This window comes from Lutra lutra, chromosome 9 (assembly GCF_902655055.1).
Source record: "Lutra lutra chromosome 9, mLutLut1.2, whole genome shotgun sequence".
Lineage (NCBI taxonomy): Eukaryota > Metazoa > Chordata > Mammalia > Carnivora > Mustelidae > Lutra > Lutra lutra.
The window spans coordinates 30513862-30540472 of record NC_062286.1 but is presented as its reverse complement, the minus strand read 5'-3'; the positions used below and the strand labels follow the sequence as shown (position 1 = coordinate 30540472).

Here is a 26611-nt window from a genome sequence, read left to right as displayed (position 1 = left end):
CATGATGTAAATCTAGGATTTATTGATCACATATTCAAAGACACTTACAGAATGAATCTATAGGATGGAAGTTCTACATGGCATTTGTCTGGAATGAGATTATTTTAGGCTGTGTCTTGACTTCTGAATGTGAAACTAGACACAATTACAATAAACTAAGACAGAATATTACAAATGAAGATATTCTAACACAAAGACTTGTAGGATTTTGTTTAGATTGTCAATGGTTGTTTTATCCAAATTTTCTTCATTGTCATCCATGGTGTGCCAGACTTCAGGGAAAGGATATGGGATCAGATGCAAAACTGGAACACCTAATAAGAAAGAACCAACTTGTAATTAAGTGCTTATTTCCAGTGAGTAAATTAGAAAATATCATTCTTCAAACACAAGTCTGAGTGGGAGCTCTATACCATACAAAGACGCTGATAATTCATCATTTTCTGTGTACTTCCTTGTGTCTTACCCTTTTACTCTAAGGTCATTCATTCATTAAACAAATGTCAATTAATTCAGTAAATAATTATAAAGTGCCTACTATGTACCAGTCACTACTCTAGAAGTTGAGATTTCATCAGTGAAAAGGCAAAGCCCGGCTCATACAGAGCTTCCATTCCAGGAAAGAAAGAAACAAGTAAACAAAGTAATTTTAGAAAATGATACGAGTTCTAAAGAATAATAAAACAAGGTAGGAGCATAAAGAATGAAGGGCAGACAGCTGGACCAAGAAAGATGTATTTAAAGTCAGGAAAGGCCTCTCTGAGAATCTCACACTTAGTTAGAGACATGCAACAAAAGGATAAACAGGTTGTGCAAAGATCTGGAGATGAGCATTCCAGACAACAGTATTAGTAAGTGCAAAGGTCCTGAGGTAGAAGTGTGCTTGGCCTGCTAGAGTAACAGCAGGAGGACAATGTAGCTGGATCAGAGCAGTAGTTGGAGAGAAAGGCAGGAAGAGATGTTGGAGAAGAACAGAGTCAGAAAAAGGAGGCCTTTGTATATCATGGTAAAGACTTGGGGTCTTACTCTACATGATGGCAGAGCTTTAAAACAGGGAAGAAACATAAATTTTTTTTTAAGATTTTATTTATTTATTTGACAGGTAGAGAACACAAGTAGGCAGAGAGGCAGGCAGAGAGAGAGGGAGGAGGAAGCAGGCTCCCTGCCGAGCAGAGAGCCCGATGCGGGGCTCGATCCCAGCATGACCTGGGCCGAAGGCAAACGCTTTAACCCGCTGAGCCACCCAGGCGCCCCAAGAAACATAAATTTTTTAAGATTTTATTTCTTTATTTGTCATAGAGGGTGAGAGAGAGAGCACAGCAGGGGAAGAGGCAGGCAGAGGGAGAATCAGGTTTCCCAACGGGCAAGGAACACAATGTGGGACTCAAACCCTGGACCCTGAGATCATGACCTGAGCCAAAGGCAAACGCTTAAAGGACTGAGCCACTCAGGCGTCCAGAAGAAACATAAGTTGATTTACATTGTTAAAAGATAACTCTAGCTCTTATGTAAAGAATAGGGAAGCAACAGCAAAAGCTAGAGACCAATTGGGAGTCTACTAGAGAGCCCTTGAGTTGGTTTAGACTTCCACCGTGGACATCAAGGGTATTGCTTCCCTATTAATCAAAATACACCAGAGTTACACAAAGTGTAAGAATATAATCTTAATCTATTAATGAGAAGGCAAAGGTCAGTGGAATGTGAGCTTTTATGAATATTCTGGAATGAGGGTGGGGGCTTAAGGATTGGGAATGACTTCCAGGAAAAAATAGAAGTTGTGAGATGATTAGTGGATGATTTAATCTATCAAGTAATTAAATGTAATGGCTCCTCACCCTTGTAGATTGTTGCAAATACACAAAATACAATAAATATGCAGTAAATGAAAAATGCATATGTACCCACACATGTACATCTACACATACACACACATTACCTCTTCTTAAAAATGGAATGTGGTCATCCTGAATCACACCTCCATAACCATAATTCTGGAAATACCACCTCTCCGAAGAGTGATCCTTGAGCAAACCTAATTTGTGGAGTTCATGTTCTGCAAATGACAATTAGACAGTAGATGATTATCGATTCTTATCTGAACAATCCTCAGAATGCAGAAGGAATTTGAAATCTCGGCACATGTGACCATCACTTTTTAAACGATATGCAGCAGTGAGCCCAACTACACCCCTGACAAAAAGCATCTGAGCTGTACTTGAGTATGTACATTTTGGAGTAGTTCCGAGAAGAGAAGAACCAGGCATGGTTCTAGCTTTACAGGTGAGAACCTCCTTAAAGGTTGATACTAAGTAGGACAATGGAGAGGTGGAGAATGAGAAAACCACAGAAAAAGGGTGCGGGGGGTGATAACAAAAGTTTGCTTGAAACTCAAGTAAAATTTCTCTTACAATATTCTAGATTTGGATATTGCCAAATTCTGAACTCACTGCAAAAGTATGAATTGAGATAGTAGAGTTTTTTCCCGCTGCTTAGAAAAAGAGAATTTTGTGTAGCTACTAAGGAATTCCTAGCCTGAAGTTCTTGCCTCAAAAGCAGGCCTCCTGGCCTGAATTTTTATCATTTATCATTAACGATCTATCACATTTTCATCTCCCCCTAATGCCAATTGGCTTTGTATGTGTGTTTTACGGGGTAGGGAGGAGTAGTGGAAGTATGAAGGAAAGAAGTTATTTCCCTCTTCCTTTACCAAGCCCCAAGTCTCTCTCTTGAGCCATAGATATTTTATTTCTGGCCTGACTTGACCTGGTCCAGACTCATCTACTGTCATTTAACTGACATGGCACTGTCCCTTAAATTACTTTTGAAGCATCTTGGCTTATTCCTGCATTCCAATCTCTTAACTTCCTTAGAAAATCCTAGATTTAAAGGAAAATCCTGTCTAAATAAGGTAAGAAATGGAAGATGACAAAGACAGAGATTAAAAAAATAATGAAAAATTAGAGAATGCTTTCTGGTATCATGAGGATCATGACAGTCATTATTAGCCAACATGCTTTTCGAGTGGAGTTTTCTCTGGACATGCATTCCATACACTGCAAACAGGACTCTGAGAAAATATTTTCAAACCATTGCTAGTGATATGCAAATATTAAATGTAGCATTGCATGTTTCCAGTTCCAAATGCAGTCTCATGTCAGGAAATAAAGTAGGCCTACTGAAAACAATAAATAGGAACAGTAAACTAATCAGTAAAGCAAGAAAAAAACCCAGAAAGCTATATTATATTTACAAATAATGTATTTAAATCATAAATTTTGAATTTTCTTTTTTCTTTTTTGTTGTTGTTATAAATGTTGACTTTTAAAGTGTGGTATTTGTCTGTAGGAAGGAACTAAGTTGACTCTTTAGTGACAGTGGTGCTTACCAATTGCTTCAAGTCTATCAAACCATCTGGCAGTTTTGGGGAAAAAATTGGGAAATGTTGGGTTGGGAGCTCCAATTAAATCCAATAAGACCAATAAATCCTAAGAGAAGAAAAAAGATTATTTAATCCCTGTCACCAAAACACATCTCATATTCATCAATAGAAAAAAACAATCAGTGAAAACTAACCTCATTTTAAAAATTACAAATAATCCAGGGAGCTCTATAAATGGACAAAAGGTTTAATAACTTTATAAGCTGATTATTTTGAAGAACTTTTAAAAATCTTGCTTATGCAATGTGGACAAATGGCAAGGTATAGAGTTTTGGGGGGGTCACAGACACTAAGGGTAAATTAGAAAGAGGACACTTAGATAATATTTTATAGATTAAAAAAGAATACATTTACTTTTATTTTCAGATGGGATTCCAAGCCTCTCTTACAGTCTATTCCATTCTAATGAGTCATTTTATCCTTAGTCTGTAAATGTTACAGCTACCTACAGGAAAGCACTTGGGTAGTAACTATTTACTCCTCAAAGCAGCATACAGGAACAATTTCTGGACTATGAGCTCTGTGCCCTACTATCTCTGGATCTCCATTTCCTTTTCCATCAAACCAGAAGCTCAGACTTACTGGGTTTTAAAGGCCCCTTCTAGTGACAAGTCTCCATAATTGCTCAGTGTTCCTCATTCGAGCCATAAAACATAAGCAGGCTTGAGGACTCCCTGAAAACTACCCTCCCAGCTTTAAGAACTCCTGATTTATATAAATGAAATAACATGTGGGTAGATATGTAGCATAGATCCTGACACATAGTCGATAAATATCCACAGAGTCCATGATTCTAAAGACATAATACCTATTAACTCATGAATGATGAGTAAATGTATTCACTGGGGGAAAATAAGTTTGTTTGAAATAAAACTATATTTACAAGGTTGGATCAGCTACTAAGAGTTTTTTTCTGGGGATAAAACAGCCTTAACCGTCACTATGGATTCATATCTTTGGACTGATAAATCACTTTGTTCCTCCTCCTGATCAATCTGGTCTCTCCTCCTCCTCCTCTGAATGCTTTTGAGCCCCTTGGGCCAAAAGATTGGAGGAGGTGCCAGCCATATTCCCCGGCCCCTTATGAGCTGCCAACAGACAACAGGGTGGAGAGAAGGCCAGCATGACATGTTAGAGCCACAGAGGACACTTAATGTGCCCACTTGTACTCACAGGGTGAAGGTCAATGATATAGCAAAGGAAAGGGATGTGTGGAGGGGGTTAGAAATGGGCTTTCAGTTCACAGGTAGGGTGAGGGCAGAGGTGGATGAGGGCACAGGGAAGAGTGAAGTCTTGAGGGTAACATGAGGTTCCAAGCTGGGGTTAGGGAGGATGTAAGACTTAGTGAATGTCAAATATGGGAAGATTAACAGAGTAGGGAGGGAATTCAAAGGTGACATGAGGGACTAAGGATGGAGCGTGGGCCCAGAAATGAGAATTAAAATGGAGTCATGGGTTGCACACATTACTTGATAATAAGAGCAGGGTTTTAAGGCAGCATCAAAAGGTTTCCATCCCCATGGCAACAATATTAGACCAAAACACAACCGACACAATGTCACATACATGCTTGGAGTCATTATAACACTTGGAGGCCACCAAGGAAACTCTTCACTCCCATCCCCTATACCATGTCTCATGGCACTCCAGTTCCCAAGACCCCAGCCTCCGGTTTATAGAGGCCTCAGAGAAGGGATGTGCTCTCACCATCCCTATACAGAACTAGGGAATGTGCTCCCGTTGGGCTGGACTGAATCTGATGTTTTCTTAATCTGATTTTTTTACATCATTTTAATTAAGCTCAGTCAAACATAACTTCTAACCCGGAATCATTCTTTTTAGCTCTGGGATTCCTCAAAAGCCCAATGCCTGCCAAGGAATGTTCTAGAATAAACACTGTGCTCCAAGAATGCCGTGGCATTTTTAGGTCTTTAATTGGCCTGAGCTTTGGCTTCCTTTGAGGCAGAGCCTGCAGCGGCAGCGCCATGAGAATTCCCCAGACTAACCATGCCTTGCAGTTGGTTGGTGTCTTTTGCTCCAGGTGGGTGTGGAGTCGATACCATCTTGGGAGCTAAGTGCCGAGACCCATACAGGGAATCGCGAAGAGACCAATGAAGTAAAGCCTCTTCCCCATCAAAGAAAATCAGCTGCAGTGAGAGATCGGGCTTGGAGTCTGGAATATTCTGGTAAAAAGAATAGTAAAAAGATAGCAAAAACACTGTGAGGATTTAAAAAAACACCATGGTTTCCTATTAACCTGGCAAAAACACCGTGAAGAAAAGGAAGATAACCAAAGCAAGTGAAAAATGCCAACATGGATTTTGTACCACTTTGCTTCCAAAACTCAGCCCACTTCCCCCAGTCTTCACCCATGTACATTTCACTTTCCCCCGCTCCCTCTGAATACAGAAGTCCTGTACATTTTTCTTTATCCTTAGACAAATTTGAAACTCTGAAACTGTCGTGGTGGACCAAGTGACACACACCCAGTTTCCCGCCAGAAGGGTGTGCTGCCCCTGCCACCTGGAAAGCTGTCCTCAGGTCTTCAGCTGCTAGTCCTTTTAGGGACTGCCTCAGCCGTGGGGGTGTCCTATATCCAATGACTGAGCTAAGCAGGTCCTGCAGGCTCTATAGGGCCATTCCACCTCCAGAGCTCCCCAGCGTTGGCTGAACCTGCATGATTGACGTCTCCCTCTGCCTAATCCCATTTCTCTCCCCTCCCTGCTGCAGCTGTTAAACCAGGGTCACTCCCTTAGAAAGGACCTAAATGCTAAACTCCACGTCAGTGTGCATCCCAGGGAACGCAACTTGAAACAACTGCAAATCTTCCTGGCTTACCACCTTATTTGAGTCTGTAATTTTTTTCACTGAGTCTAGGTTCAAGGACCTGCCTTGGGAGTACAATAGGGATTCAAAGAATAATAATTACAGCCTCTCCTTTGAAGGAGGCAACATGGCAGTTGGGTTAGGAGAGATAAAACAAATATGTGAGCAGGACAAAGTATGCCAAGGGTCACAGATGCAACATAAAACTTTTCTGGGAATTGGATAGAATGAGAGGTCAAAACCTTGGGGTGTCAAGGAAGACATTATGAGTCAGTATTTGAGCAGAACTTGGAAGGGCTAGTAGGATTCTGATAAATTTTATACTTTTCACTGTCACATCTCACTTTTCAGATAAGTCCTTCTGGTAACCTACCCTCTACAGTCCTTCAGCCCCACCGGAACCCCTGATCTATTGAATGATTCATCTGCTCACAGTCCTTCAACCCCATGAAGTCCTTCACTTCATATTCAGCTTAAATTCCACAATCATTCTAACCACTCCCTTGCATACATGCTCAGCTCTCTGGCCTCTCTCTGCCTTGGCCAAACTCAAGAGGCAAAAAATAGAACCTTTAGACCAACTCTCTGCCTATATTGTGCCTGCAGGCAACTGAAACTGCCTGAAGAAAAGTATGCAACCATTCACTCTCTCCACCTCAGCACAATACTGGGGATATGCTCCCATTACACTGGACTGAATCTGAGATCTCCCTAATCTGTTATGGAGGTCATATCTCTTTTTATCTCTCTAAGGATCTCTCTAATCTCTAAGGCTATTTAAAACAGTGTCCCTTAAGTTATCTCCTGCTCCTTGTGCTTTATTTCCTTTGAATTCATTTTTCAATTCATATTGTTTTACTCCTTTTCTTTCATGCTGGAGACTGTCCTCAAATGTCTGGTTTTCCCTTGTGTTCATTCATATTAAAGAGTAAGGTACTAGGGGCGCCTGGGGGGCTCAGTTGGAGCATCCAGCTCTTGATTCAGCTCAAGGTCATGATCTCAAGGCCGTGGGATCGAGCCCCATGTTAGGCTCTGTGCTCACCGGTGAGTCTGCTTGAGATTCTCTCCCGCTGCCCCTCTCCCCACCACTTTCTGAAAATAAATAAATAAATCTTTAAAAAAATAATAAAGAATAAGCTTCTAAAACACTGATTAGAGACACAGATCAGTTGGCTTCACTGCAGGGCAATCTGGTGCTCAGTTGGCGTTTTCACCTACATATCCCAAGGCTCCTTGGGCGGACTTACAAATGCTCCCCTCCCAGCCTCACTTGAACCTCCCTCACTATCTCCACCAATCCCTGAGCCACTCCAGGATTTTGTCAGGGGACCCCTGACTTTTCCATTTCCTCCATGCTCTGGGGAATATGACTTCTCTCTACTCAGATATGTCATTTGCCATTTCTCCATTTACCTTCGGTCCTCATATTATGGTTCCCATTAACACATGTTCCCTAGTTTTCTCAAAGATGGAATTTTCCTGATTGTTTTAGGGTGATTTCCTAAGATGGAAAAAAAATGTTTTTATCATCTGAAAACTAAGTTATCTTTGTAGGCTAGTCATTGCCTACAAAGTTTTAATATCCACTACTTAATTAGACCACAAGGATAATTTATTACACTTTGAGTCTTTCCATAGGTCCTGACAGTATTAAGCACAGGATATATTTGTCTGTACGGTATATATGTATTTAGGGCTTAATAACTACTAAGTAATTAAGCAGATTTTCTCATCAACAAAAGGTATAAAGTAAATACTTCTGCGGAGACATCCTAAGTTTCCAGTTGTTTAAAGGGCCTTGACTGTTTCCAAAGTCCTAGCTCCAAATCAAACAGCATAATAATGAAACACCAGAGCAAAATAAGATTGCCTGGGACCAGAGACATTAAACTCATGCCCAGGGCAGAAGCAAAAGCAGGTAGCTTTCATAATTTATAGGCTTAAATGTTCAGGTGCCTCACTGAAATTTCAACAGCTGAGTGACTCCAGTGTTCAGTGCAAGAGTTTACTTTCTGTTCCATCATTACGGCAAGAGTAAACTGTGTGGAGTCCCATAAGGCACCTTGCCCTTTTTGTTTCTTTTCAGGATTAGCAGGAAAATAACTGTGGCCCTCAATTTCTGATAACTCAGTCTTGGAGCTGGGAAAATATGTTAGGCTGATTTGTGAAGGTCTTTCTGTTCTTCATGGTACTATGATAAATGTCTAGTTACCAGTGTCAACATAGTAGGTGAATTATCTGCAGTCCGTCCCCACCCAAGGCTGTATCAGCTAATTCCTCAGTAATAAGGTGTAAAAACCCACCTGAAACTCAGGGGCTTAAAGCAACACTCATGTGTCCTCCTGGGTCTATAGATCATCTAGGGGACAACTGATCTAGGCTGGGTTTGGTTGGAGGAGCTCTGCCTCACCATGCTGTCATTAAGTTTGGCTCTGCTCCACATGTTTTATCCTCCCCCGGGGACCGATGGGCCACCCAGGGCATGCCCTTATGGCAAGCTCCATTACACAAGCACATCTCCAGTCTCTGCTTGTGTCATATCTACTAGCAACCCATTGGCCAAGACAATTAAACAACCAAGTCCAGAGCCAAGGAATGAGAACCTACAACCTGCTACCCTGGGAAGACAAAAGATGGGAATGTCTAACTGTAATCTTACCACTGGAGGGTTGCACAGAGTTGGAGCAATAATCCAGTCTACTCTCCTGTCCTCTCCCACATCCCATTCCACTACCACCTACCCAATCCATGAAAGCTGAAGAACTTGAAACCACTCCTTAATACAAGTTTAAAGTATGAGTGGAAAAATGAATCCAATACTCTTCACATTTCAATCAAAACTAGTCCTTTTTTAAAATTGTCCATATCAGTGCTACTTCTATGAGAAATGATAGTAAGAGAAGAATGTGTGTGTATTTTTTAAATGGGGATGTCCAACCAACAACTCATTCAGCCATTTCTGTTTCTAGTCACTAAAAACATGTATGAACTACATAGAAAAAGGCAAAGGAGCTCACCCAGAGAAAACACACCCACTAGACAGACTATGTCTTTCACTTAATGTCCTTATACTAGAATGCAAACATGAAAAATTAAACTTTTATATCAGCTTCTGAACTCTCTCACCCAATCACTAGGGAAAGGTACTCGTTAAAAGCAGAGCAGAAGATTGGACAAAGACATTATAGAAGGTTCAAGAAACAAAACAAAACAAACCAAAAAACAGTGAAAAGGATATGGAGAGGTTACAAACAATTCTTGCTTTCTTCAAGTTTAGCATATCCAGCAAAAATAGATCAAATATCTCTATTACTTCCATTACAAGATAAAACTTTTACTTCTTTACCCCCATTGTAGCAAAGGTTGGCCCCTTCATAAAGCTCTGAGGGGGAAGAAAAAAGTATTTGTTGCCTGCGAACCAAGTTTATTGTCTTGCTTTGTTGTGTTTACTTGGTTATGAGTGATATCTTAACAAAACGTCTTCATCGAGCTTAGCACTTTTTTCTGATATACCCTTAAGAACAGAGACTGAAATAACATCTGAGAGTCCCAGAAGTATTTTGAGCTGAGACCGTAACAAAAGCTCTGCTATGCTACATAAAATTGAGCCGAGATTCACAGATAATAATAATGCATTTCTGCTCAATGCTTTTCATCTTGATACATCTGAATTACCCACTCCCCGCACCACTTTACAGCGTCCCCCTCCCGCAACTCAAGAGCCACATCTCTCAGATTAGAAGGTTGTGATGTTTCATGGAGACATAAACAAGAACAAAAAAACATACTTCTCATATATATGCCCATACCAACTGTCACCTGCTTCATTTTTTGCAAAGAAGTGTTGCATTTCATATAATATGTATGCAAAATGAAGCAATCAAGTACCAATGAATAAATTCACCATCGCATATCATAGTGTGAACTTCTAATTAATATTCATTTAATTAGTTATTAGTTAATTAATTATTCAATTAATTAAGTCACATGCTTTTGCAACAAATTAGTACAAAATGTCCAGAAAGTCTACATTTCTAAATGGCCTTCTTACTCCCCCCAAGGATTCTAGAATTCACTCTGAGTTCTTCTAATGGGTTTTATCGCAAGAATCTACGAGACGGAAACAAATACCTCCAAGGAAAGGAGCTGCTTATCCAAGGCACGGGCGAGTTCCAACATCATGGCACATGGCACAGCTGAATCGGTAGCTCCCACAAACACTCTATTGTCCCAAGGGTGAAAATACTTGGAGTCATAGTGACAGGCAAGGACCAAGTGTCGTTTAGCACTGGGATTGAGAGTACTGATGATATTTGAGAAAGACCGGTACCCATAGGGTGTCTGACTCAAGAAAGTGTCTACTTCCAAGACCCAGTTGGCTTGAAGTCTCTGAATTCTCTGCATGATGTGCTGATAAAAGAAAAAACAAAATTTCAGATCTGGACAGTTTGCATTGATTAACTTTGTGAATATACATTTTTTAAAAATGTTATGTCATGTTTTTCAAGTTAAAAGTGCAATACATGATTATGGAATTAATAGCAGGGACGATTAAAGGAAAAACTATCCCTCTCCCTCTCTCCTAATCATTGCCCTGCAAAGCAATCCCAATCAATTGTTAATGTAACTAATGTTGATAGTCTGATATAATCCTTCCTTTTTTAAAAAAAGATTTCATCTGGTTATCTGAGAGAAAGAGAGTGAGAAGGAGCAGAGGGAGAGGGAGAAGCAGGCTCCCCACTGAGCAGGGAGTCAGACGTGGGACTAGATACCAGGACCCTGAGACCATGACCTGAGCCTAACGCAGACACTTAACCAATTGAACCACCCAGGTGCCCCATTAGTCTGATGTATATCCTTCCACACCATTTTTATTGTTTATATAACAAACACATAATTGGTGAAGAGGTACATGCCTTTATGGGACTAGAACCTACGTTGGACATTATTCCGCCCCTTCCTGTTATCATTTAACGATGTAGCAGGGTCATTTCTGCATGTCAGGAGACAGAGACTCAGTTCAGTACACATTAAAGTCCACTTTCAACATTTCTAGGAGGTTAAGAAGGCATTTTGAGAAGTCAGATATACCAAGGTCCTACAGGTCTCAACCCCTACCCTCAGCTCTTTGAGGGCAAGAACAGCAAATGGTAGCTCTTTTTGTCCTGAGAACACAGCATGCGCTCCAAGTTCACCAAATACTTTAAAATGTAATAGACACTAACGAAAGATACTGATGGTACAATGAAGTCCCATAGCAAGAGGATGGCTGGGGAATATTGGACACCTTCTTTATTAATATGGAGGCTTCTTTAAGAAACAGTAAGCATCTCTGAACCATAATGACAGATCAAGTTGTTTTCCTTTTGCACCTAAAGTAGACTCAAACCCCACTACCAATGGTAAAAATAAAAAGGAATCTATTTTCACATTTCTCCTGGTCACCTGGGAACTTACGAACAGCACAGTGACTGATAGGTTGCAGATGGAAAAGAAACACTGTTTCAGAGTCTTCCTTAAGAGTCTAGGATGTGTGGTGTGAGGAGCTATGGTGAGCTTATGGCTGTTCCCTTTGTCCCTTCCCGCCTCCATTTTCCCCTCACCTCATTTTTCTCAGTAGCTTTCATTTATTTTATTTTATGTTGAAATATTGTATACGTCTTTGTAAGTTTGCCTTAAAGGATGGCTTTAAAACATCAAATGACAAACTAACCATTGCCAGAACTGGCCGTTTGTTCCACAATTAACATCCAGTAGGCATGGCCTTTGAGATGATAAACAAATAACTCATAATAACTGGAAAAGAATGGAAGGATTTTGTCTTTTTTTTTGGGGGGGGGGGGTTTCCCCTCAAGGAAATACAAGATTTTCTAGCCTAACCAACTCTTGTGTGGCCTGTCGTAACTATGTGACATGACACATGGGCAAAGGCTTTGGAAACACTGTGGCAGGAAGCTTCCAGGAAAATAACTAAACCAGAGAGAGGACAGGGATTCTCCACTCAGTCTTGCAAAAGCCAAATAAACAAACAGTCCCCGGCTTTCACTCCCTGCTTTCTTTAGTGTGGTGGACTTTGGCCACAATTGGATGTGCCTGCAGTCCCTTACCTTTTCCATTTCAAGATTATAAATTCTTTTCTCAAGGATAAAAGGAAGATGTTTCTAACCTTTTTGAAACCATTGTTTGTATCTCATTTGCTTTGTTTTCATCCACAATTCTTTTTTTTAAGATTTTATTTATTTATTTGATAGAGATCACAAGTAGGCAGAGAGGCAGGCAGAGAGAGAGAGAGGGAAGCCAGGCTCCCTGCTGAGCAGAGAGCCCGATGTGGGGCTCCATCCCAGGACCCAGGGATCATGACCTGACCCGAAAGCAGAAGCTTTAACCCACTGAGCCACCCAGGCGCCCCTTCATCCACAATTCTTAATACTGGGCTTTGCTCGCAATAGGCTATCACTAAATATGGGCTGATAATGGTGTGCCTGAGTGGCTCAGTGGGTTAAGCCTCTGCCTTTGGCTCAGGTCATGGTCTCAGGGTCCTGGGATTGAGCCCCACATCGGGCCCTCTGCTCAGCAGGGAGCCTGGCTTCCCTCTCTCTCTCTCTCTGCCTGCCTCTCTGCCTACTTGTGAGCTCTCTCTCTGTCAAATAAATAAAAAAATTTTAAAAATCTTTGAATATGAGCTGATTATAACTAATACGTTAGTCTCAGTGAGAATACATAAAATTAGATGATATCAAACATTGGTAGTTTGAATAGAGAGAAATCATTGTGCACCTCAGATAAGCTTTCCACAGAATCTGAAAAGAAGTTATTCCCAGACTTTGAGGAAAAGAAATTTTTTCCACAAAAGGGGTCATCTTTAAAAAAAAAAAAAAAAAAGCATATAGTCCAGAACATCTGGTATCCAGATGATGAACTACTCCAAAACCAATAGCAGCCTGTATGCTTACAAAAATGAATTGGGATTTTAAAAAATAGATGTCTGTTAGCTCTGTTCAGCAAAGGTCTCACACACAAACTCATTTCTCAACTCCTAAATAGGTTGTGGACATAATTTCTGATACCCTTTGTTGACACTAAAATCCACAAAGGCATCAACAAGTGTCCCCAAGAGTTCTCCCTGAAGCAACCTTTCTTTATTCAGTATAAATATTTATTAATGATCTTAGCAACGAATTTCTTTATAAACAATTGAATTGGCTCCATAATCTAATTAGGTCACCAATATCCCTTGCTGCACTTTGGCCTTCGGGCTTAATCTTCATGTTCCCATCACAATTCTCTAGAGTAGGCTCCCAAAATTACTATTCTGTTCACTAGAATGCCCTAAGCAGGGAATGCTTCCTGAAGCCGGGTAGCAAGAACTCGGGCCCACCAGGAGTGCAAAATGCAGTTTAAGATGTAGATTGTATTTTGGATTATTCTCAATTTATTTTTTGGAGTGGGGAAGGGAGAAAAAGAAAGATGGAGAGAAAGAGATGGATAGATAAAGACAGAGAGAGATGCAGAAAGAGATAGACAAACATTGCGTTAGAGCCAAAAAGGATACAAAGGTAAAGGTAGAGACAAGGAGAGAGACAGAGAGTAAGAGAGGGAGAGAGAGAAAGATAGACATAAATAGGACATTCTACTTCTGGGGGAGATGAAGGGGAATCTGGGAATTTTAGTTTAGCATTAGTGAATGATCCTGGGTCTAATTTAATTTCACTTAAATTCTCACTTCCAGTTTCCAGGAAATAATGATGGTAGTAGACCAGGTTTTTTTGTTTGGAGGAAGCAGATTCTACAGTGTTTGCACCGAGTCTACAAACAGATCATTGTCAGGATGCTGAATCCTGCCACCTGGGACTTCAGGGTAACTATTCCTTCTTGGACAGTCCACATATTAGTCTCTTGGGCTCCATGCTGAGCACTCTCCTCCCAGGATCCTTCACCCAGGGATATCCATACTTTCAGCTAAAGAAGCGCAGCTCCAGCTTCTCAGATGTACTGTTCATCTATAGGGGATTTTAACACTGAGGGTTCTAGCTTGCCTCTTTCAGGCAAAGTTTCTGGCTTGCTCCTTAGGTGAGATTTTATCATCTTAATTTTTTAACCATTTTCTTATTCACATCTCAGAGAGAAGTCACTGAGATAACCCCAAGATGTCACAGCTTCCAACTATTTATTTTATAAATAAAATCTCTCCTAAAAAATATATTCTAAAAATCCAGTAGACATCTATAGGCTCATTGAACAGAGGAAGTAAAAATAGAGACTATGGAGGATACCTGGGTGGCCTCCAGTTGGTTAAGCATCTGAGTCTTGATTTCTGCTCAGGTCATAATCTCAGGGTTGTGAGATGCAACCCTGCATTGGGCTCTGCACTCAGAGTGGAATCTGTTTGGGATTCTCTCTCTTTCTTCTCCCTTTGCAACCCTCCCTTAAAAACAACAGAGACCATGGCACATTGTTCTGATATTATTCTCTGGAAAAGAATCTATATCAAAGCCTATCTTTGTTGATAATTGCAAATTATCAAATTATCAATAATTATCAAATTATCAATAACCAATTTTATACCAAGTCCACTCATCTTTAGATTTGAAAGTCTTCTCTAGTTATAACCCTGAAACTCTATAAATGATAAATGGATATAAATATATATAAATATATATATATAAATATATAAATATAAATGGATAAATGATAAATCCAGTGCTCGGGAAAATGTAGATTTTCCACCATTCTTGTGTGAACTTAGTTCTGAGTGACAGGTCCTAATCCTGGTCAAATAGAGTCTGTTACTGTAACTCCCTCATCATAGCCTAAGTGTCAAGGACTTCATCTTCTAAAGCAGAAACATTTTATCTTCCACAGCTTAGGGGACAGCTCTCCAAAACATCATGGTGATTTTATAAAAATTATAAAATTATAAAATTGAATCTCTTAAGTGCCATTTCTATCATAACTATGCAGTTCAGATTACCACCACATGAGCTAGAACATGCATAAGCAGCCCAGCAAACAGGTCCCAGCACATTCCAAAATACTGTCAATAAACTTCTCATTTACCTCCACCCCACATGGCATGGAAAGTGTCAAAGGTTTAGTCATTTTAATGTAATTTTTAATCACAACCATGTCTATGTGTATTATTTATACTGTATATTCTGTTAAAGGCTACATATAGAACCAAATAGCAGGATTTGTTGAGTTTATGGATTTCTAAAGCCTGCAGGCAAGGACCCTCAGGTGTGAAGTATTCATAAATGGTTCTGGGTCTACACAGCCTTCTGATCAAATGGGATGGGGAAATGAAAAAAGTTGAATTGAATGAGTGAATCTATAGACCTAATTTTTTTCTAATGAGGAACTGAGGATTTTAGAAAGCCCTGGTAAGCATCCTGAGCTTCCTTTAAGAGACTGCTTGGGAGATGAGGCCCAGGGAATATCACTGAAATGAATGATATGGGTCTCATTCTCCAAATGAGGCAAGAGAAAATCCAGAGCTGAGGACTCTGAACACACACTCCAGATTTGGTTCCTCCTAGCCACTTCTCTTTAGAAATAGGATCAAGAAGTCAAGCAGATTTGGGTCCAAATTCTGGTCTTATCACTACTGTGTGTATGTCCCCAAACAAGTTGACTCAAATACCTAACTCATGCTTTTTCAATCTGTAGCACTAGGATAATAATAGTACCCACATGACAGCATTGTTGTGAGGACTGAATGAGAAAATCCATGCAAAGAACTCCATGAAGTGCTTGACAAAAAAAAAAAAAAAAACCAAAAAACAAAAACTGTGTTCCATGAAAGTTAGCCATGATCATTAATATTCCTCTCTCTGCCTAAAGGTTAGGAAGAATGAAGGTGCTCTTTGGGTCTCCACTATCTAATTCCTTAGGAGAAACTGGTGCTGTGTGGTTGGGAGATAAGAGCCTAATGGAGCAACAGACAATGGCTATCTGGGCTAGACTCAAGAGGCCGGAGCCATATACAGGGCACAATGGATGAGCCCAACAGCTGTGTTGCTGGGCCTGGCAAGTGTCACTCTAGCACAGAAGTGGAGTGCCAAGGTCTTTTGCCTTTAGGGTTAGGCAAGTGGCGTACTCTCAGAGGAGGGTTTGAGGGGCCAGTCTCTCCCCATTCTTTCTTGAGCTGCCCCTTGAAATGGGGCTATTCTGAAGAAAGCAGTCATTCAGAGGTGGAATATCAGATCACTTAGGAAGACTGGCACTAAGAAGGCAGAGACATACAAGGTCTACCCCAGCTATGGTTTAATTTACCCTCTACAACAGTGTCTCTCCAACTGCAATGGTAAAATCAGTGGATCTTGAAATCCATTTATTGGGTCATGACCAGCATTAAAAAACAAAATAAAACACAACAACTAGTAAGACAGAATTAACGATATCAGAGTAAATTGCAGGTAATGCAAGTAAGAAGAGCGTGGATTTCTTTCTTAAGACTTTTGTGTCATTTGGATCTATTTTTATGTTTGTGTGTATAAAATGTAATTTTTAAAAAATTTTTTGGAATTTTTTTTTTAACATGAGTCAGAGTTAGAAGTTTCAGAAGCACCACACCAGAAGCAAGTAGCTTATCACTGATCTTGACTTTCCCTCTAAGGACAACACAATTTCCCATGAGAAATAAAGGCCTGATAGGACAGTAATTCACCCTTGGCCCAGAAAGGTCAGGCAAGGACCACCTAGGGCTGTTGACCTTGGGGAGTATAGGGTCCAAGAAAACATGTTTGGGTGCCTGGGGGGTGTGTTATAGAAATGACCAGGAGTTGAATACTTAGGACACTCTCTCCTACTTTATCCTGACAGGGATTGCACAGAGAAATTGATTCAGATGAACATGTAACACTCAACTTAGAACAGACATTCACTCCCCATTGTTTGGTTGTCTGGGTCGCTTCCTTTGGTGTATAGTAAGATGAAATGACAGATCTGAATATCAGACAACTCAGAACTTGGGACATGGTAATATCTCTCACATGAAAGGGAAGTGTTCAACAACCTTCAGGGGTATGGGCGTATCCTCACCTGGCGGGCAGCATAGCTTCCAGGGGATCCTGGATATCGCTCTATCAGCAATGGTCGTAAGTCGTTTTCCCACATCTCAGAAATATTGGTGCCTTCTGCAACTTGTCGAAGAGACGATGAATTCAAAATGGCTGGTTGGTGATCATACTGAGGATTGAATGACGTTATTGAACTGGCTATCATTTCATAGAAGGGTCACAATTTAACACGGAGACATTTGCAATAGAGAACTCTTTCCTTTGAACCTCAAACTAAAGAGATAGCTCTTACATCATAAAGCAAATCAAACAACTCAACTCTAAAACTTGCCCCTCAGATCTAGAATGTTACACTGTTTAGGCGGCTTATTTTAAAAACAAAGTGAATGCAATGCATCGAACCTGAGAATTAATGTTTGGCACTTCCTGTGCAACTTTTAATTATTTTAGTACAAGGGCTTTGTAAAACTATGATTTAAGAGATCAGTTATTGACCTCCTATTCTTAAGAAAACCCAACATTTACAAAATTGGAGCCAACAGAACAATTATACTTTGTTAGCACAATGGCTTTATAAAAGACAATGTGGCATTATAGAAGAAGCACTGTCTTAGAGTCAGAGAAGTTGGAGTCAAAGCTTCTGGCTGCCATTCATAGGTTGTATGACTTCGGGCAGGTCCCTTAACTCTCATTTCCCTCAAAAAAACTAATAAAGGAATTTGAGTTACATCTTCACTGTCCACTATGGTAGCCATTAGCCACATATGACTATTAAGCTCTTGAAATATAGTAATTTTTTTTTTTTTTTAAAGACCCTCTGGCCTCTTTTTTTTTTTTATTTATTTGACAGAGAGAGATCACAAGCAGACGGAGAGGCAGGCAGAGAGAGAGGGAAGCAGGCTTCTTGCTGAGCAGAGAGCCCGATGCGGGACTCGATCCCAGGACCCTGAGATCATGACCCGAGCCGAAGGCAGCGGCTTAACCCACTGAGCCACCCAGGCGCCCGAAATATAGTAATTTAAATTGAGATGGGCTTTAAGTATAATATTCACATTAGATTTCAGACTTTGACTAATAAAAAAATGAAAAGTATGCCATTAATAAGTTTTATGGTGATTACATATTGAAATTTCATATATTGAGTTGCATAAAACATATTATTAAAATTAATTTCACCTATAGCTTTTTCCTTTTTTAATGTAGCTACTAGAAAACCTAACATTACATACACAATTCTCATCATATATTTTTATGGGACAACTCTAAACTAGATGGTCATTGAAAATCCTTTCAGCCAGAGTTTGATGATTCTATAACCCACTAAATAGTACGCTCTTTATCTCCAGTTAAAGTTATTTTAAAATTCTATTAGCACTCACACTCTTAGGGGCATTTACCTATTAGCTGAATTAACCTTAACTTAAAGAGCCCAATAAACATAAAAATCAAATTTCTGTTGTGGATATGACTTTATACATGCTGTATTTTCTTGTGATGAATCATTCATTCATTGCATGTTTATCAGACACTCTGTGCTGAAAGGTGTTACTCTTCTCACAGGAAAGTGCGTGATTTTTCCCTAAGGGGAATGATGAAGGTAATGTAAGGATAGTAAGTTCTTTGGAATGCAAAACAGAAGCTGGAGGAGCCTTGCTTACTCACAGCTTTTCCCAGCACTAGTGTTGGTTGACTGTATCTCAGTAATCACAGAACTATTTTCACTCCGTGTGGCTAGTGAGAAACTGTGGAATTAAAGAATGCTCATTGCCAAATGACTTACACTCATCTACACTTTGCTATGCCTCAACGTTACTCTCTGGGGTGATCATGCAAAGAGCATGGGCTCTGGGTTCAGACACACTCTCAACTTAGCCCCCCATCACTCCCTAGCTGTAACTCTGGCGGGTTGATTAACCTCATTAAGGCTCAATTTCCTCATCTGTAAAATGGAGGCATTAACACCTACTTCTTAGAGTAATTATAATTAAGTGAGCTAATATATGTAAGCGTCATAGTAAACATTAAACAAGTTGTCATTCTGTTACCTTCTATCAAACACAAAAGAGGTATAGAATTTAGAGCTGGAAAGACGACTTAGAGATGATCTAGTCCACCCTCTTGGATTCATGTCAGTGGAAACTGAGGTTTCATAGAGACCAGATGATTTTCCCAAGGTTGTAGGAGAGCTCCAGGTAAATCTATGAAAATATCTGGGTTCCATGGATTCCCAGTCCCATGCCCTTCTGCTCTGCGTCCCTGCCTCATTATCCTGGAGGTAATCTCAATTGTGCCTGAACCTCTTTTTTTTTTTTTTCAAGATTTTATTTATTTATTTGAGAGAGAGAGAATGAGAGAGAGAGAGAGAGAGAGCATGAGAGGAGAGAGATCAGAGGGAGAAGCAGACTCCCAGCTGAGCGGAGAGCCCCACACAGGACCCGATCCTGCGACTGAAGGATCAGGACCATGACCTGAGCTGAAGGAGGTTCCTAACCAAATTAGCCATCCAGACTCCCTGTGCCTAAACCAATTAAGGTTTGTCTTTGTTTACTGATAATATATTTTAAAATATATTTCCTGCATAAATTTGTCCCTGCAGCCTTTAAATTCCTTACTACTTTCAGGTTAGGTTCTCAGTCCTTAAGTTAGCCCTCAGACAGCACTTTGAGAAGAAAGCTGACACTAACAGACAAAACAACAGAAATGTGAAAAGGACAAAGAAGGAACTGGAGGCAAGAAGTGGGATGACGTCTATGGTTAATTACTACTTAAGCAGGCCGACAGGAGCTCATTGCCAAATGAGCAGTCTCTCCTGCCGTCTCGCCACCCCCCCGACAGGGCCACTCGCCCCAGCACACCAGGCTTCACTCTCCCTGGCCTCTTTACAGCTCCCAAAGCAGTGGGAGACTGCCTTGTCACAGCGTTTGCACCTGCGGTGACTTCCAGCTTTAAGGCCTTTTCCTCCCTCTTCACCTGACTCTCCTGCTGACTCAGGTTATGACTTGGAGATCACTTTCCTGTGTGTTGATTTGTTTAACATCTGATTTCATACCCGCTCCACGAGAGCAACGACTGTCCTTATATCCCAGTCCCTCCTGCAGCCACTAGGCGCCCGGGGCGTGCTGAGTACTCAGTCAATACTGGGTGTGGTCATCAAATAAGGAATTGACAGAATGGTCTCTCTGAAATTGTCTTCATTAAGCCTATGTCTCCATAATAATAAAGTAAAATGAGCATTAAAAATACCCAATCAGTTAAATGTACAAGCAATTATGAGGAGAGAAGAAACGAGAAGATACCAGCTGCAAAGTGCTAGAGAGGGCTGTGATTTTAGTGTCCTTGCTGTCTTTTAATTTCTCATCTCAATTCCCATGATGCCTTAGGGTTGGTTTGGCCCAGGGCAGTCTCTGTGACAACCGAGACCTTTTTTGTCAGGAAGGCTGTCTGACCAGTGACTCCTTTCCTGTGTAGCGTCCATTTCTCCATCCTAGAGCCTACCGGGTTACTGTGGACCAGGTCCTTCACTGAGTGTCCACAGTGGGAGTAAACCCAGCACATGTTTTAAAGGGCAATTTATAGCAGCATATGGAAGAGTTCTGAAGAGATTTAAGAAAAAGCAGGAACAAGATAAATAACCCTCCAGCATTGCTAGCTGTAACAGATACCACAGATAAAATATAGTTGAGAAATAGCACCAAAAAATGCTCGATGGATGAATGAAGGGTAAGTGCAACAGACAGGCCCATTGATTGACACGCCTCAAAACCCAGAGTGACATGAGTTGTTCCTCAATCTCCTGGGCTCAACCATCTAATTAACATGCTTCTGTAAAGAACCCTCCTCTCCCTGCCTCCCTGGAAAGAAAGAGGCTTGTGAAACCATGCAAATAAAAGCTTCCCAGTCAGGGAAGGACGGAGAAGGGGAAACGACCACACTCCGTTAAATTATTTAAGCCTTCCTGGTCATTAAAGTGTTGCACATTGGACTCTTCCAACCAAAATGGTGCCCACTCAGCTTTCAAGGAGCCTCACTCTCAGAACCCAATAAATACAAAAAATCTATGTGGAGACCAGAGGAAAGATTGAGGGGAGAAACCTGGAAAGAAAGTGTGGGCTGGATATGAGGAAAGTAACTGAGGCAAAAACAGTGTTGAGCCCAGTGTTAAATGCGAAACCCGAGTTAGTCCAGTCCTAATCAGTTAAAAAGCACATAGACAAGTTTCTTTGGTATGGGCATTCTCAGAGGAATGAGTCTCTATTACAGCCCTTGCCTTGTCTTTTCAGCCAGGCAGAAAGGACAATAAGACTGCTTTGGGTGACAAGAATCTTTCAGCTAAAAAAGTGTGAACCAGATATCCTGAAACATCTCCTCTGGGCTAATCACCTGGTGCCAGGCCAACGAGGGTTTTAATTACATAATTTGTAGAGTTGGCCCCACTTGCAGGGGGATTTGAGGTCCCAAGCCATTGAATTAAAGGGGGATCATTACAGAAGCCCAGTGATTTCAATTCCAGTTCTCATCCTGTATGAGTGTCTCCCACCCAGCACTCAGATTAACTCCCATGTCTACAGGTAGATTCAACCCAGCCAGCATTTACAGAAATCCTTCCAGTGTGTTCAATGCCTCTGACATGACAAATGCAGTTGTGGGAAAGTTGAGAACTGAATAAGATAAAGTTCTGCCTTCTTTCAATACAAGGAGTCCTCTACCTGAAAGAAAAGCAATGTCGACTTTGAACGGACAATTCAGAGTCAAATCCCAGGTCCCCGACTTCCTAGCTGTGACTAGGAAAGGCTTAATGATCTGTAAGGATGTCATAGCACTTAACTTGCCAGGTAGTAGAAGCTCAACAAGGGTACATTTTCTCTCTCTCCCCTTACCAATACACAACCTACCACTGACCTCCCTGTGCATCCATTGGAGTCTCCATTGTTGTTTCCCTAAGAATCGTGGTGGGTAAAGGGATGAATGGTTAAGGACTCTTTTTTTTTTTTTTAAGATTTTATTTATTTATTTGAGAAACAGAGATCACAAGTAGGCAGAGAGGCAGGCAGAGAGAGAGGGGGAAGCAGGCTCCCTGCTGAGCAGAGAGCCTGATTGGGGGCTTTATCCCAGGACCCTGGGATCATGACCTGAGCCGAAGGCAGAGGCTTTAACCCACTGAGCCACCCAGGTCCCCCTGGTTAAGGACCTTTATAACCATGGAAGAGGAGAACCCTAAAAACTTTCAGAATTGAAAGCAGAACAATGTGAAGTGCTGAAGACAGCAGCAACAGCATGCCAGAGATGACCCCGGAGAAGGACCCCTAGGGAAGGCCAATCCTCCCGTATATGGTTCCTCTGTTCAAAAAAATCTGCCCCTCCACATCCAATATGACTTGAAATGTTCACCTTTGTTATAATAAAGGAAAATTCTACTAATTAAAATATATTGGTTCCCAAGTTTATGAGAGAGCAAGTTTGGAAACAAGCTAAATACCCAACAATAAAAGGAGAGTAAAATTACAGAATATGAATGATTTTGCAATCATCAAGTGATGCTTTCAATGAATTTTATTGGCTCATGGAAATACTCACAATATGCTTTTAAGTGACAGAGTAAAATATAAAACCATATATGCAGCATAAACTCTAGTATGAAATAAGTATTCTTGTGTGTTATTTTAAAAATAAACAATTAGTCTTAATCGAACAGTTATTATAGGGCAGCATGGTGCTAAGCGCTTTACATGGATAGTTCAATTCTCATAAAAACCTACAAGATTGGTATAATTATCCATTTCTATAAATAAAAACACACACCATATATACTCATGTCTATGCATGTGCATATAAATATGACATATACATGTACAGAAAGAAAGAGGGAGAGAGAGAGAGAGACTAGGAATAAAAATACCAAAATGGTTAACAGCAATTATCTCTGAATGTGGGATTATGGGTGACAATAGTTTTCTTTTACTTTTCTGTATTTTCCATGTTTTCAAAATATGCATTTTAACTTCATAATTGAGAGATTTCAATAGAAGCCATACTTTTAAACGAACAGATTCCCTTTAAAAGAAATATGCAAACTTCCTAACAGTCACCAGTCTTTCACACCTAAGAGAGGACTAATGAGATTCCTTTTAATAGAAGTTGACAAGGTTGTACCAAAGGAATGCATCTGTACCAAAGAAACAGGGTTGGGGATGAAGGATGGGACAGGATTCTAGAGAAGTAGTTTGGGAATACACTCAACCCCCAGAATAATAACCTTTAAGCTCCAAGAGGGAGATCAGGAAAGAGGGGGAAACAGGAGAGAAGGTTCCAGATACAAATTACCTATTTGGGGATTCTATTTAAGGTCCACTCTAACCCGGAAAAAGGGAAATAAGCTCTTCCTCTGGCCCCCCAACCCTCCCACCTGCCCCACCCTCCTTCACTACCTGGACACTGTCCCCTACCTACATCATCAGCCAGGACTCATTTACCTTGGAAAAGAGAGTGGAAGAAGACAGAGGACAGCTCTTCAGTTCACTAGTATAGGAATGGTCAGGTGACCTCACCTCTAAATTGGGAATGAATCTCTCCTCTCCCCAGGGGCGCTGTGAGGTTCAAGTGAGATGCTTATATATAAGCGTCCTGGCGCCCAGATGCCAATACCTCTAAACATACACTTATAGGCCCACCTGAGAATCTAACCATTTATAATACTGTTTCTTTGGGAAAATGTCTGTAGGTTTCCAATAACCTTTGAACTCAACCATCAGGTAGTTTTTAAGTACTAGATCCCACTGAAAGAGAAACACCTTTATCTTAAAACAAAGAAAAAGGATTTTGGAATCATTGTTTTCTTTACTAAATCTCACCTTTTGGCAGACCTCAATGATTAAGATAGTTACATGTGATACATAGCAGGAAGGCTTGTATTTTAGTATGGACCAATTTATTTCCCAGGCTGCAAACTGTACGGGCCACCTGTAAGCCTACAGAATAAGAGAGGAGGGGACCAGAAATTGGCAATTGTCATGGCTGATTTTACCATTTGCTTACCACATTTGAAAGCATCCAGTTTCCTAGCAGAACAATGATTAGAGAAGCTTCTTAACATAAATATTAAAGGGATTCATGCTTTAAAATACTTTTCTCAGGGCACCTGAGTGGCTCAGTGGGTTAAAGCCTCTGCTTTCAGCGCAAGCCATGGTCTCAGGGTCCTGGGATCCGGCCCCACATCTCTCTGCTCAGCGAGGAGGCTGCTTCCCCTTCTCTCTCTGCCTGCCTCTCTGCCTACTTGTGATCTCTGTCAAAATAAATAAATTAAATTAAATTAAAATACTTTTCTCAAAGTTAAATTCTCATTAGTTCAAAACGTGTCCAGAATTCTAAACTTTCTCCCAGCTACAAATACATCTTGCCTACAAATAATTCCTAAGAGCAGCTCAAACAGTTCCCATATCATTTATTCACCCGTTTAGATGAATCAGAAAGACACATTTGGTGTGGCTCCATATTCTGGTTATTAATGCCCCCTTCCCAGTTTCTGAACCAGGAAGGTACTCAGTATGAATGAAGAAGGAAAGGATTTACGTATGGGACTCCATGTCCCTTAATGGACTACTACTGAACACCCATGGAAAGTTTTTCTTCTGATGCAGTAACTCTTGAGCTGTCTTCCCACATCCTCTCCAGGGTCCCTGTGGCTGATGGTCTCCACGTGTAAGTGGGGGCACGTTGTGGCGTCTAAACCGTGAAGCAAGGAAACATAACACAGAGAACTGAAGCGGGCTATTCATGCACAAGTGCGTGTGGCTGCGTGCGAGTCTGCATGTGACCCAGAGAGGGTCTCTGCATTCACCAGTGTGCCCTGTTTTCCCACCTTGTGAGGAAATACAAGCACACCGTCAGCATTTTAAAGATCTGTTCCACAACACTGTCAAAGTTTATAACCCTTTACTGCTTTTCTTACTATTTTTTTTTTCACTATAAATTGGTATCTTTGTGAGGACAGAAGTACCTTCCCTATACTTTTCTTACTATTTTTTAAAGCATACCATTTTACACCAATACCATCAACGTATGCATAATGCTTAGCAATGTCACGATTTCAAAACTGTTAACAAGAAATAACTTTGAACCTATTTATTTCACACAGAGGAAATTGCATCCTAAGTTCCTTATGTGAATTACCACCTACCACTAGATACACAGCTCTGACAACTGCATTTATTCAATGTTAAGAAAAAACAAATATTTTAAAGTGAAGCCGGTCTCCAGTTAGAGCTGCCGCGCTTAAAAACCTGAAACAAATGGGAACACACATCTGTCCAGAGACTGCATGGAAACTCCAACGTCCCAAGGGCGTCCGCGGATGCAGCGGTGGGGGACGCGGCGGGCACACCCCCCGGGGCGCGCGGCGACCGCGGGCCTCCGAGGTGCCAAGTGGGTGGCGCCGCTGCGAAGCGCCCTCACCTCCCAGCTCTGCCGCCGCCGGCTAGACACACTTCCTGTGCCTATCGGTCCCCGCATCAGACCGCAGCCGAGGGGAGGCTGGTGACATCACTCTGCTCCCGTGGCGTCTCCAAAGCAGCCAGGGGGCCAGTGAGGCACCCCGACGAGAACCCAGAGCCCGGATTCCTCCGTGTGCCCTTTGCGGGCACCGCTGCCTGGGCGGACGCCGGCCGCTCTACCCGCCTCCCACCCTGCCAAAGTGGGGTCTCCCGGCCCCGGGTGCCCGCACGGCGCACCAGCCGCCCAGGTACAGTCACGCAGCGGCAGCCGCTCACCTTCTCCTGGATCCAGTCCACCGAGCCTCGGTATCTGACCCCACAGGCCGCCAGGGGCAGAGCGGCCACCAGCAGCAGCAGGTGGAGGGTGTCCATGGCCCGCCGGTCCCCGCCGCCTGCCATCTCCGAGGCTGTCTGGGCGAAGGCTCCCCTGGCCGCCGGCGGTCACGAGCCCGAGAACGCGCGTCCCGCCTCCCCATCGCCTCCGGGTCCCCTCCCCACTGCGCTGCGCAGGCCAAGGACGCAGCTCTCCTCCCTCCACCCCCGACCTTCTTAACCCCGGGGGCTGGGCAGTCCTGGGAGGCAGAAGATTCTGAACCGAGGGAACGTAGCCGGCCACTTCCTTGTCCTGGAGAGGAAGAACGGGAGAAACAGACAGGGAAGAGGCATTTTTATGATCTCCAGGGCCCGCCGTGTCATGGGAATAGAAAGAGGAGAGGGGGTCCATCAGATGACCCGTGTGGTTATGAAGTGTTTTCCCACAGCTCTTCAGGGAGAGATAGACAGGGAATCGACATTTACTGAATACTTCTATACCAGGCACTGTCCTAGTGGCCTGGCTCTTC

At 41.7% G+C, this 26611-nt stretch overlaps 1 protein-coding gene across 2 annotated transcripts; it reads right to left on the bottom strand.

Moving 5' to 3' along the window:
* Window positions 1-26261, bottom strand: QPCT (glutaminyl-peptide cyclotransferase). Of its 2 annotated transcripts, none has more exons than XM_047745423.1 (7): window positions 26046-26261; window positions 17306-17452; window positions 10397-10675; window positions 5446-5622; window positions 3386-3485; window positions 1937-2053; window positions 1-314 (listed from the first exon to the last, which is right to left on the bottom strand). In XM_047745423.1, exons 1-7 carry the CDS (start codon window positions 26166-26168, stop codon window positions 169-171), a joined length of 1089 nt encoding a protein of 362 aa, XP_047601379.1. In that variant the 5' UTR covers window positions 26169-26261; the 3' UTR covers window positions 1-168. The 2 variants fall into 2 exon arrangements, with proteins under 2 accessions (XP_047601379.1, XP_047601380.1); XM_047745424.1 differs by lacking the exon at window positions 26046-26261 and adding an exon at window positions 20779-20872.
* Window positions 26262-26611: the final 350 nt, after the last annotated feature.

Bases quoted from the DNA above. Each gene is read 5' to 3' on its own strand.
- QPCT (XM_047745423.1), bottom strand. From the start codon at position 26,168: ATGGCAGGCGGCGGGGACCGGCGGGCCATGGACACCCTCCACCTGCTG. The intron at 2,054-3,385 runs GTAAGCACCACT...TGTCATTTGCAG, and splicing joins TGATAGACTTGAAGCAATTG to AACATGAACTCCACAAATTA. The intron at 315-1,936 runs GTAATGTGTGTG...CTTTCTTATTAG, and splicing joins CATTCCATTTTTAAGAAGAG to GTGTTCCAGTTTTGCATCTG.